General features: G+C 37.2%; 1 protein-coding gene across 2 annotated transcripts in view; it reads right to left on the bottom strand.

The window, feature by feature from the left end:
- Positions 1 to 1,322: 1,322 nt before the first annotated feature.
- The window catches only part of CCDC47 (coiled-coil domain containing 47), a 38,167-nt gene continuing 26,117 nt past the window's right edge, over positions 1,323 to 13,372 (bottom strand). For both annotated transcript variants that reach the window (XM_083378179.1, XM_083378180.1), the window contains exons 9-13: positions 12,538 to 12,623; positions 10,974 to 11,032; positions 8,687 to 8,796; positions 5,504 to 5,671; positions 1,323 to 3,374 (exon numbers count right to left, since the gene is read on the bottom strand). In XM_083378179.1, the coding sequence (XP_083234305.1) occupies positions 3,294 to 3,374; positions 5,504 to 5,671; positions 8,687 to 8,796; positions 10,974 to 11,032; positions 12,538 to 12,623 (504 nt within the window). In that variant the 3' untranslated portion in view covers positions 1,323 to 3,293. The remainder of the gene's footprint in view (positions 3,375 to 5,503; positions 5,672 to 8,686; positions 8,797 to 10,973; positions 11,033 to 12,537; positions 12,624 to 13,372) is intronic.

The following is a 13,372-nucleotide window of genomic DNA, read 5'->3' as shown; positions in this document are numbered from 1 at the left end:
GGAAAACCAATGCTTTCCCTTTAATTATGTAAGAGAGGTTGTAACCCAGACATAGACCATTTTTCAGGATGGGTGGACAATTGTGGAAATTTGAGAATATCGGCTGCCAAGCCACTCATATTCCTGAAATGTGACATGATGAGGCTACTTTCTCCTGTATTTCTTCTGGTTCCTCAGGAAGTTCCCCACCATTCCCATATTTTTCCAAATGGGTGGTATACTTCTAAACAAAGCATGGGGCTGCAGCTACTCACTTTATTTTCTGTCTGTCTGTCTATCTATTTTTAAAAAGAGCCTATGGAACTAAGGGGTTCAGAAGAACAGTGCAATAAAAGTGATAAGTCATTTTTTTTTCTTGCAGTATGGTAACTTGCCACCTACTATGTTTTACTAAAAGAATTAATAATTCAGGTAGAACAGGGTACTTATGAAGTACCAACTTATCTAAGAGGTCATTGATAAAGGTACTACATTGCCTAACCATATTCCATTTTTTTCATATTGTCTCGCTTTCATCACTTTCTTTTAAATGGCAAATTCTTCAGAAGAAGTCGCACTATTATCTAGAGATATGAACACACACACACATTAAATAAGAAATACCCCTGATGATTTGCAGATTACTTTAACTTATGTGAAGAGACAAAAGGCTGATATGCTTCATTCCCGTTTAGCATTGATCTTTTTTTCTATGTGCATAAGGTTCTTCTTTGCAGAGGAAGATTAATTACCGGTAATAAATAAAGGAATTAACCAAGAGAAAGATCCTAATAATAAAACTATGGAGAAAAACATGTTTTTGGTTTTAGTTGTCTTGTCTCTCTTACGTGATTTTGTAAGTGTCTTACAAAATTTAGCGGACTTGAAACCTCCTTTTTTGAGAGCTCAGTAATATTGTCTTCCCTTCTCTTATTAGTATTACTTAAATTAAATTAATTAAATTATTTAAATTAAATTAATTAAATTAAATTACATTAATTAAATTACATTAATTAAATTACATTACATTACGAGTGCCGCGTAGCAGAGTGAGCGCCTGTTACTCGTCCCAGCTTCTGCCAACCTAGCAGTTCGAAAGCACGTAAAAATGCAAGTAGAAAAATAGGGACCACTACGGTGGGAAGGTAACAGCGTTCTGTGTGCCTTTGGTGTTTAGTCATGCCGGCCACATGACCACGGAGACATCCTCGGACAAGCGCTGGCTCTTCGGCTTTGAAATGGAGATGAGCACCGGCCCCTAGAGTTGGAAACGACTAGGACGTTTACCTTTTTTAAATTACATAACAAGCTTTTAAATACTTCTATTACAAAAGGACCTCTGTGAAACAAAACTTTATTCAATTGGTATAATATCTATTGACAAAATAGTTTAAAATATATCCCACATAGCATTGCCATTTCTGATGTAAAATATCATAAATGATAGTTATATAAAAATCACAAATTAAAATATCTTTTGGGTTGTAGATTGCATTCAAAAAGAACCTATGCATGTTCATGCTCTGACAAATGACTTTTTGCACATGCTGTTTTAAAGAGCAGCTTAATGTTATTGCATCAGTGATAAAAGCATAATCAAGAAAATTCAAAAAGCTTAACCCTCAAGTTTCTTCTCATTAAACTCACTGTAAAAAGAATCCATTATACAGAAATGGTCAAATGCCATCTTGAGCATTTATAAAATGCAGCAATTCCATAAGACTGCAAAGTGGGAGACGCTCCAGATTCTAATTTCCCCAGCATATACAATTAGTAAATAATGTTGAATAGATATAACCCTCTAATAGGCTTCTACCTGGGGGTAGGGGGAAGTGAATTGCACAGTTATTCAGACCCTGGTTCCTTGTCAACTTTACATAGTTAGCAGCTACAGAGACACAGAGAAGTACTGGAGGAATATCAGAAAAGCATATTAAAATCTAAAGAAAGCTCTTAAAACATCTAGGCATCTGTCTAAAAAAAGAAAAAAAATAGTGCATACACCCTGTTCCAAATCAGCAAGCATGATTTATATGCATAAATAGAAAATACAATAAACCTATATAGAGAAAAAGAATCCAAAGAAGTTAGTTATGTGGAAGATAAATGATTTTCAACAACTGGGTAATGTATGAGGAATCATATGACTGATCCAACAAGGATTTCCATTTACCATGCAGGAATTTGCAAAAAGACACACCAATGTGCCCCAAATTCTGTGTCAGGTCAACCTAATAGGTAGCGTTTACATTGTTTTAAATTAATTATATTAATAATCATCAACCCTAAGGCAAATACTTTTACATGCCATTCCCCAGTTGTTCACATATTGACAGCAGATATAAAAGAGATGCTTATCTGCATGCACATTTACCACTGAAATTGCTATCTTGTAATTTATTTCTGCTTATCTCAAACACATATTCAGTTTTTCTAGAATTCTCAGCATAATAGTTTGAAAAACTGTTAATACTGGTTTAGCACTTTACTATTACAAATAGCATGAAATTCACATATATTTCATGTGTAACTATTAGATGTCAAGAGTGCTGTTTGCACCAACTGTGAAAGAACCAGTTTTTTTTCTTAATACGAAGGATTGATTATTAGTTTCTCTCTATTTTGGCCACTTTTCTAAATATAATCAAAGTGCTTATGCATTGTTGGTACATTCTAAGAAATTGTGTGTGTTTGTGTACCTGTGTGCATACATCTGTGTGTGAGAGTACCTATGTGCATACAATTTATGTGTATGTGTATCTAAGTGTGTGTACACACATACACATCATGCATTTAATCAAAGCACCTGAAAGAATGTTGCAAATTTCTAGAACTCCATCCAAAGCAAGTAGGGAAAAAATCTAATATGGAAGACAATAGCAAAGCTCTCTATATACACATCTGAATGTTATATAAAATCAAAATGGGCTGCACCGTTATAATATTTATTATTAGATGTCCTAGAGGATTGAACTAGGTTCACAATTGCAATCCAAATGTGGATTAAAATACATTTATTTTGCTGGTAACTTAAGTATAATTTTGCTGTTTTGGGGGTTCATGGTTGAAGCAATTCAGTACATAAACACATTTAAACGTTGTGTTAAAACCAATAGAGTTAAGAACAACTTTGCCAAATATACACATGGAGGCAGAAATCTTTCGGTAATAAACCCTTGAGCAACATCAATTATTATCAAAAGTGGTTCTTAAGTGGCCAATGATTAAGGTCAGGAATATAATCAGCTCATTGTAGGCAGCAAATTGCAACTCTATGGTTGGCACCAAAAAGACATTTCTTCCAAACAAGTTTTTCACATGGCTTTCACCTTGATCTGTTTCATTTTCATTTGCTTCTTTTCAAGTTTTTTCTGTTCACGACGCAAGGCAGCCTCCTATAGGAAAGAAATTGAGTTTGTGTAATTATTGGATTCTGTGTTTGATTGTAGAGCAAAGTCAAAGACACCAAGGAAATGTAGCAGATTGTTTACTGTTATGAGATAAATACTAATTACTCTTCCACACAAAAATCTGCAGTTACTACATTGCAGTTACTGCAGTTACTACATTGAAACTATGTGGGTCTCTTTCAGTTAATGCTTTCAATGCAGTGAAAAATGGATCTGCTTCCAAATGGATCTCTTCTTGTAAATATAGAAGTATTCAAGCACTGAATTAGGTACCATTAGGTATCAGGCCTTGGGAGGATTAATTTATAGCTTCCTAAAAGGTAAAGGTAAAGGTTCCCCCGCACATGCGTGCTAGTCGTTTCCAACTCTAGGGGCCAGTGCTCATCTCCGTTTCAAAGCCGAAGAGCCAGCGTTTGTCCGAGGACGTCTCCGTGGTCATGTGGCCGGCATGACTAGACGCCAAAGGCGCACGGAACGCTGTTACCTTCCCACCATAGTGGTCCCTATTTTTCTACTTGCATTTTTTACGTGCTTTAGAAATGCCAGGTTGGCAGAAGCTGGGACGAGTAACAGGCGCTCACTCTGCTACGCGGCACTCAGGATTCGACCTGCCAAACTGCCGATCTTCTGATCAACAAGCTCAGGGTCCTAACCAATCCCCTGATTGATTGAAAGCTACAAAACAGGGCTTTGGTGCTACTACTAGAACTCTGCTACACAGAGATGCTGGTCTTAAACAGAGCTAACAATAATGGGATTTGATGGGTTTTGGCTTAATGTGACAATATAAGTCAAACACAATGTTTCTGAGTCATGATTTGTCATTTAACTCTGTGAGTGAACAAGGTGATTACAGCTTATTGAAGACTGTAACTTAGTTAACATATGAACTTAGCTAGAGAATTTATCCATATAAAGCAGGATTATAAGCAATGCATCTTACAACAAAAATACAAGCAGAAAATTCATCCTCTTTAAGCTTGAAAAGGAATTAGTATAGTATCCTCCAAACAAACCATGAAACAACTGTCTTTCTTCCTCTCCTGATATATGACGAGGTGACAATGTCTGTTGCTACCCTTTTCCAGGAAGACTTAATACTCAGCTACTACAGGCTTTACAAAGTACTTGCCTAAAACAACTTTGGCCAAAAGAAAGGATTCCTCTTAGAAAATCATGTGAAAGTTAGAAATCTTGTTAACTCCTCTAAACATAAAACAAGTAATTTTTGACTATAACCATTCATTTAGTAACTGTTCAAAGTTACAACAGCACTGAAAAAAGTGACTCATAACTGGGTCCTTCAACTTATAACTGTCACGGCATCCTGAGGGTCATGTATTTATGATGCTTGCAGCATCCCAAGTTGTATTATTGCCATTTGTGACCTTCCCAGCCAGCTTCTGAAAAGCAAAGTCAATGGGGGCGGGTTTGTAGCCAGATTCAGCTGACTGCCTGAATGAACTACAGTGGTTCATTTAACAACTATGGCAAAATGTTCATAATATGGTCGTGACTCATTTAACAACTATCTTGCTTAGCAACAAACTCTGATCCCAAATGTGATTGTAAGTTGTAAAGCATTGTAAATAAGATGGGCTTGGACAGACAGACAGACAGACACACACACACCGAATCTAACATGGGAAGGCCAAATTATGGAATGTACATTTTTCCTCCCAGACCAGAAAGTTTGTTTACAATATTAATCACTAGAATCTTCAACATTCTGGAAAAATAGCATGTCAGCAGGTAACACTGGAATGTTTTTCTGCAGAGGGATTATGCATATTTCTATACCAATAAGGGATTATATATATTTCTGTAGTATATTATTTATAGCACATAAGTGCAGATATCTTTACATTGTTTTTGCTTATATATGTTTTTGCTCACGGCTGTCGGGATGGTGATGATATAATTTTATGGTGTACATAAAATACTCTGAAGGAGCAGGTTTATAGTTTGATATTTAGAAGAAAATTTCTCAGGCAAGTTGCTAGCCCCATTTCAATCATTTTGTGGTAATGATCTTAGTAACTCCCTTAATTTAGAATGGCTCCTTTAGGCTGAGCATACTTCTTCTATTATAGCAAGTTTATTGAGCAAAATACCTCTAGGCGTCGCTGCTTTTCTGGATCTTCCTCATTCATGATTCTCTCCTTTTCTGCTCGTTTTTTCTCTTCCCGGCGGGACTGGGCAGCCTCTTGTCTTTGAACATGAGTCAGTTTCAGGAAATTCTCTTCTACACGCGCTCTATTTTTATCTGCTTTCTGTTTTCCCTTTGTCCCAAAGCAAGAAGAAATGCAAACAACTTAGTCAATATGCATAAACACATAGCACAGGAGTCAGCAACTTTTCTCAGATGGTAGGAACCATTGTGAGATTCCCCATAACAGAATGGGCACCAAAAATCTAAAACATTATTTATTAATGTCCCAGCTATTTTGATATTTCAGGTAAGAACATAAAACTCATATAAGAGTTGATTATTTTGCAAGATTTCAACCATTATTATACTTTTTTTTTTAATTTTGGAAGTGAATTAGTGCCATCTAGTGGAGCAGGAACAAAGGTTTGCCAATAGTTGGCAATACATCAAGCAATATCATAAACTAGCTGCAAACATAAAATCTTAGGAAATTTGTTTATTGAAATATGAACCTGAATTTAAGGCTCCTATAATAAAATGTTTGTGTGAGACAACCTTGACTTATTATTTATTATCCTATCATTTGCTGACAGCTTGTTCTGGAGTCCTAAGAGATACCATGAGGAAAGGGTAGCTCATCTTTCAGCTCCCAACCCCTTTCTTGGCAGTCTTAGATCCTCCACCCAATCCAAGATATGGCTGATTTTTACTATAAAATGAAAGAAGCCCCAACCCATTCATATTGTGGAAAAATGGACCAAAATCCCATTGCAGTCCTCTGCAGTATAGGTACAGTATAATTTGGACCAGGCTTTCCATTTTAAGAATGTTGGCTGTTAAGAATGCGATGGCTCAGTGGGTTAGAACACTGAGCTTGTTGATCAGATGGTCGGCAGTTTGGCAGGTCGAATCCCGAGTGCCGCGTAACAGTGAGTGCCTGTTACTCGTCCCAGCTTCTGCCAACCTAGCAGTTCGAAAGCACGTAAAAATGCAAGTAGAAAAATAGGTAACAGCATTCCGTGCGTCTTTGGTGTCTAGTCATGCCGGCCACATGACCACAGAGACGTCCTTGGACAAGCGCTGGATCTTCGGCTTTGAAACGGAGATGAGCACCGGCCCCTAGAGTTGGAAACGACTAGCACGCATGTGCGGGGGAACCTTTACCTTTACCTTATTGATTTTGCAACTTTTCCCCCCACAGTTATTAAGTGAATCATTGCAATTGTTAAGTGAATCATGTGATTGTTAAGCGAAGTGGCTACCTCCATAGTTTTGCTTGTTGGAAGCTGGCTGGAAGGGTTACAAATGGTGATCTCATGACCCAGGACATTGCAACTGTCAAAAATACAGTTGCCAAGTGCCTGAATTCTGATCATGATTGAGGGGGTACTACAACATTATAAGTACAAGAACCAATCATGAGTCACCTTTTTCAGTTTGAACAGTTGCTAAACAAATAGTAGTAAGTCAAGGACCACTTGCAGTGTTGATGATGATGCCTTTCCCAATACATCCAAGCAAAATCTATCTACTTGTTTAATTTCAATAGTCCTTCCCCAGCTTTTCTCAATCAAATGCAAATGTTGAAGAACAAGTTCCTTAATCCACAAGTTGCAGTGGCCTAAACATATCTGGAGTATTCTAGAATAGAAATGTAAAGACCTGCAACTCCAATAAATCTAAAGACTACACTGTAGAAGACAGCTGGTCTGAAGAACTATAGTCTTTGTGGTTTTCATATCTACCTGATTCTAAGTCACACTTGGTACTACTCATCAATTATCTGCACCATTTTTCCACAAATATGCATACACTTACATCCAATCTCTCATGATACTTTATCCATTTGATGCAAAGGCCTAGAATTCATGAAAGCTTGTGCTTGTGTCTGTCTTTAAGGTTCCATTAAGACTATGTTTTGAAATTACTATAAATAATAAACTTTTCTCTGGAGAATGTTCTAGCAGAATTTCAAAAAATATGTATCTCAGAATTTCAAAAAACACTTATCTCATTGTCAATGACTCCCAAACAAACTCAGCAGCCATAAGATAAAAGAACACAAGGAATTAAAATATAATTTTGAAATTGAAACACATTCACAGTAGGGTTTAGTAATTTGTTTATAAATTAACTGGAGTGAGGGTATAGCATTGAGATGATAGTAATAAACTGCTCAGTCATAAAATAAAAACGTGATTGCAAAGATTGCTTTCTTCAAAGTTCATGATAAGAAGTACAAATGAGGTACATGAGAAAAAAATCCAAGCCTCACAAATATGTTAATTAGCTATGGCTGGCAGATTAAAAAAATACCTTAGAATCTTTGTGGACAGTTCAATGAAAAAAGAAAAATTCTAGATTAGAATAATTGGAAAGGGGGTGCAAAATAAAACAAGATTGCCTGCATATTAATGTCGTTAGATAAATTTGTGATGAAGATCTGAATAGTTCCAATCATGACACCAGGAAAAAAGAATTTGTAGAGATGAAAACAACCAAAACTGAAAACAAAATCACTTCCACAGTAAAATGGGTGGCATATAAAATAATATCAAATCAAATCAAATGTTTAGGAGAAAGGCAACTGCTTCACAAGGAGGGACTACTGCATTTGGACTCTTCATCTTGAGGTAAAGACAGATAAGGGAAAATAGAGTATATAATACGGACACATTTTCCTCTCACGTTGTAATGTAGAGCATTCTTTTAACATTAATGCAGTGAGAATGACACCAATAAAGTTATTTAGAGAATGCATATTTAACTATGGCTTTTTCTGTCACATGTGATTTTAAAGGAAACTGGACCAATTCATGGAAGATTGAAATATTAGCAGTTATTCCACTTTATAAGAGATATTAATTTACTCCTAGACTATAAAAAGCATGTTTTCAATGGCCAAAGGCTGAAAAGGAGGAGAGGACTTTCAACTTCCTATTCACTTTGTAACATTTCTGAATGTATCCAACAGTCCACTGGGCATGGATGCTAGGTCAGTTAGGCTATTTGGAATGAAATGGTGGTAGAGCAAAAGGGAATACAAACATATCTGGGAGAGAACTGCATGGATTTTTAAACATTCTCATTACATGAGTCATGCATATACAATTAGCACGATATACAGGGTTAACATAAAACTTACTTCTCTATTCAGACGGAACTTTTTTGCTTTGTCAATAGAATAAATAACCATGTTCATCAGAGGCAGCAGAGCTTCCATGTCTTTGGGGGAAGTGTTGCCTGAACCTGGTACTATAAACAAAAAGGGCATTTATGTTCAGTTTTGTGAATTAAAATTTATAGGGGAGTACAAATAGAGCCACTATGATGTGGTAGCTAAGGTCCTGGACAAGGACTGGGAAGTCATTTAGTCATTCCTTAAATAAACGCTTGGGTGACCTTGGCCCAGTCACTTGCTTTCAATTCTGAATTAGCATCAGACTCTACGACAAGCTGGCTGAAAAACAAAACTCTCTACATCATACACTGATAAGCTTCACTGTAAGAACTAGGCAACAGCAAAACAAAAGACTCTGCAACTATGTAATATAAATACAATAAGGGACAATCTAGGAAAGCAAACTTTTAAATTTTTTAATAAAGTCACTTCATCATTCTAATCTGCATTTACCTATAGCCCTCCTGATAGTTTCATTGAGATGTTGGTGTTGAAGCCACAGGAACCTTGGGAGGAAGTGATCATGCAATATTGGAATTCAACATTATGGAGCACAAGCAATAGAACATAGTCAAACTAGAATCCTGGACTTTAAGAGAGCTAATTTCAATAAGCTTAGAGAGGGCTTGGGAAGGATTCCATGGATGAGAATCCTCAAGGGGAAAACAACTCAAGAAGCTTGGGAAATTTTGAAAAGTGTGATAATAAAAGCCCAGTCTAGAACAATACCAATGAAGAGGAAGAATAACAGCTCTCAAAAAAAACCCAGCGTGGATGTATAAAGAACTCTCTGACAAATTGAAATATAAAAAGGACAAGTATAGAAAGTGGAAAGAGGGGCACATAACTAAGGCAGAATATCAGCAAATACCCCAAGCCTGCAAAGATGAAGTGAGGAAAGCTAAGGCTCAAAATGATCTAAGGCTTGCGACCAAAGTCAACAATAACTAAAAAAAGCTTCTTTCAACATGTAAAAAACAAGAAAAAAGTGAAGGAAATGATTGGTCCATTAGTCGGTGAAAGTGGCAAGAAGGTGACAAGCAACAGGGAGAAAGCAGAACTATTTAACTCGTTTTTTGCATCTGTCTTTACACAAAGGGAAAAAAAACAGACCAACCTATCAAAAATAATGCCATAAAAAACAGAATAGAAACACAAGTTAAGACAGGCAAGAAAATGGTAAGTGAGCACCTTTCCAGTCTAGACAAGTTCAAATCACCAGGACTGGATGGATTACACCCCAAGGTTCTCAAGGAACTGGCAGATGTGATCTCAGAACCATTGAACTATATTTTTCAAAGATCCTGGAGCACTGGGGAACTACCAGAGGATTGGAAAAGAGCTGATGTAGTTCCCATCTTCAAAAAAGGAAAAAAAAATGGATTCAAGAAACTACAGACCTATCAGCCTGACCTCAATACCTGGGAAGATTCTGGAAAAGATAATCAAACAACGAATCAGGGAGCACCTAGAGGCAAGAAAAGTCATTACTAAAAGCATGGAATGGTTGCTGGAATTGGGTATGTTTAGTTTAATGAAGAAAAGGACGAGGGGGGACATGATAGCAGTGTTCCAATATCTCAGGGGCTGCCACAAAGAGGAGTGAGTCAAGCTATTCTCCAAAGTGCCAAAAGGCAGGACAAGAAGCAACGGATGGAAACTAATCAAGGAGAGAAGCAACCTAGAACTAAGGAGAAACTTCCTGACAGTTAGAACAATTAACCAGTGGAACAACCTGCTTCCAGAAGCTGCGAATGCTCCAACACTGGAAGTTTTTAAGAAGAGACTGGACAGCCATTTGTCCGAAATGGTATAGGGTTTCCTGTCTGAGCAGGGGGTTGGACTAGATGACCTCCAAGGTCCCTTCCAACGTCGTATTGTTGTTGTTGTTGTTGTTATTCTGACATGGTAGAAATTCCTATACAGGGCAATTCACAATTAAAGCAATGAAGGGATATTTATTCTATTTATTATTAAATTTTAGGCAGCCAAGGCAACTTGTGGTATTTTTAAATAGTCAATAATAGCCATGTCTCTGCTAAGATTCTCATAAACCCACTATCTTTCCTTTCTTTAACTACATTTTAACCTCATCCTCCTGCCAAATTACAATAGGAGCCAAACAAATGTTAGAAATAGATCTGTTAATCAGGACAGATTATAAGTTATACTCTGATTTTGAAATACACTCTCGGGGGTAACATTCTATGTTTCCTAAGGAAAGCTATTCAAAACAGGAGCTTATTCTTACCATTAAAAGTAAATAGCAGTGTCTTTTTAGTTTCAGGCAGTTTCAAAGGCTGGCCTTCCCTGGGTGAGAACAAAAAGAAGCACTGGTAAAAGGATTTTAAAAATGACCACAAAAAATGGCAACAGCAATATCGAGTAAGTTACTCCATAGTAGGCTCCTATTTTAGGTGAAGCTGCACAAACCTGGCAGCAAAGGTTATCCTACAATATTATAAATTGTAAAACTTCCTGAAAGAAGGAGAATCATTAACCTATGGCAACAAAAAAAATCAGGAGTCTGGTAACCTCACTTGTAATTAATACATTTTATTAAAAGTGCAATAAAATAATATTTTAGAAACCATTATTTATACCACTTTGTTATTGTCTGTCATCCTCCTCTAGGGCCTAGTAAAAACACTTATGAGTCCTGGGAGACCTTCCCATCAGAAAGCCAATTAGAAAAACAGGAGAAGAAATCTGGCAACAGCTTCTTTAGTCATTATCTCAAAAGATTAAGTTGCCCAGGTGATACCATCCTAGACACCCCTCCCCTGCAGAAAGAATGTAGAATCTCCATCATCAACAGAGGATCTGTCATAGTGATTTATCCTATCTATTGAGCAGAAAATAAGTTGTAACAGATCCTAGCCTGAATCTTAAACGTAGTAAACATTTGTGGTAGTTAAATGCTGTAAACATTTAATGCAGCATTATCCACCCTATAATGATATCTGCACAATTATTGAGAGATAAGCCATTGCAAATGCTCATGTTTTGAATAATTAGAATAGGAATTAATAGTTGGGATACTAGTATCACATTGAGCTCTTTTACTTAATGCCCTTGCTCAAACATCTCTAACATTTTATTTATTATTTATTTATTTATTTATTTAATTAAATTTTTATACCGCCCTTCTCCCGAAGGACTCAGGGCGGTGAACAGGGCATATCTTAAAACTACAAAAATACAAAAGTTAAAAAAGAATTAAATTATTGCCCACAATAAAAACAATAAAAAATATATATAAGTATTAAAACCCTAAGTAATTCCCCATCAGGCCAGGCCAGCTTGTTCAAATAAATGGGTCTTTAACCCGCGCCGGAAGGAGCGGAGATCCGGTGCCATCCGGAGCTCAACCGGCAGCTGATTCCACAAAGCCGGAGCGCCCACAGAGAAGGCCCTCCCCCTGGGGGCCACCAGCCGACATTCTCTGACTGGAGGCACCCTGAGGAGGCCCTCTCTGTGGGAACGCACGGGGCGGAGGGGAGTCGACGCCGGCAGCAGGTGGTCCCCGAGGTATTCCGGACCCATGCCATGTAAGGACTTAAAAACCATCACTAAGACCTTGAACCTCACCCGGAAGACAACTGGTAACCAATTTTATTCAACATACTGTAAAACCTGCTCTATTGCTGAAGGAATAGTCATTCCCAACTCATCACTATTGTAACCAGAAATATACAATACAATAGATGTCATACTATGACTCCTAAGCTGAATTTCTCCTCTAATTCCCCTTTTGCAAATTGTAGAGCAGTATTCATTTGGAAATACAAAAGCAATTTTTGTGCCATACTCACTCTTGCATAAGTTTTGGACCGGAAAACTGGTCTGAAAAATGAATTGACTCAATCTTATCAGCATAATGTGTGAGGAAATGGATCATCTACCAAGATAAAAAGATTTAAAATATTAAACATAGGAGCACATTTTTATTAATGTATATACCATTGGGAAAGGCTAGCTTCACTGTTTATGCAAGGCAGGTAGTTGTTGAATTATGAAGGCAATTGGGATCTGAGTTTCAGTCATTAAGTGATGCAGTCATAAAATGCGACTACATTGCTTAAATATGGTGACCTCTGCTACAGTTGCAAGAAAAAGTATGTGAACCCTTTGGGATTACGTGGAGTTTTGCATGGATTGGCCATAAAATGCGCTCTAAACGTCATGTAAGTCACAACAATAGAAAAACACAGTCTGCTTAAAATAATACTACACAAACATTAGCTGTTGTCATGTTTTAATTGAACATAAGATGGAAACATTCACAGTGCAGGGTGGAAAAAGTATGTGAACCCCTAGCCTAATGACTTCTCCAAGAGCTAATTGGAGCCAGGAGTGAGCCAACCTTGACTCCAACCAGTGTCATGATATTGGATGTGTTGCTGACAGCTGTCCTGCCCTTTAAAAACACACACCTGTTTTGGGTTTACTGGTCTCAAGAAGCACTGTCTGATGTGAACCATGCCTCGCAGAAAAGAGCTCTCAGAAGACCTACGATCAAGAATTGTTGACTTGCATGAAGCTGGAAAGGGTTACAAAAGTATCCCCAAAAGCCTTGATGTTCATGTGTCCACGGTAAGACAGACTGTCTACAAATGGAGAAAGTTTAGCACTGTTGCTACTCTCCCT

The sequence above is a fragment of the Vipera ursinii genome (assembly GCF_947247035.1).
Source record: "Vipera ursinii genome assembly, chromosome: Z".
NCBI lineage: Eukaryota > Metazoa > Chordata > Lepidosauria > Squamata > Viperidae > Vipera > Vipera ursinii.
The sequence above is the reverse complement of the archived record's forward strand: the minus strand, read 5'-3'. Positions and strand labels throughout refer to the sequence as shown.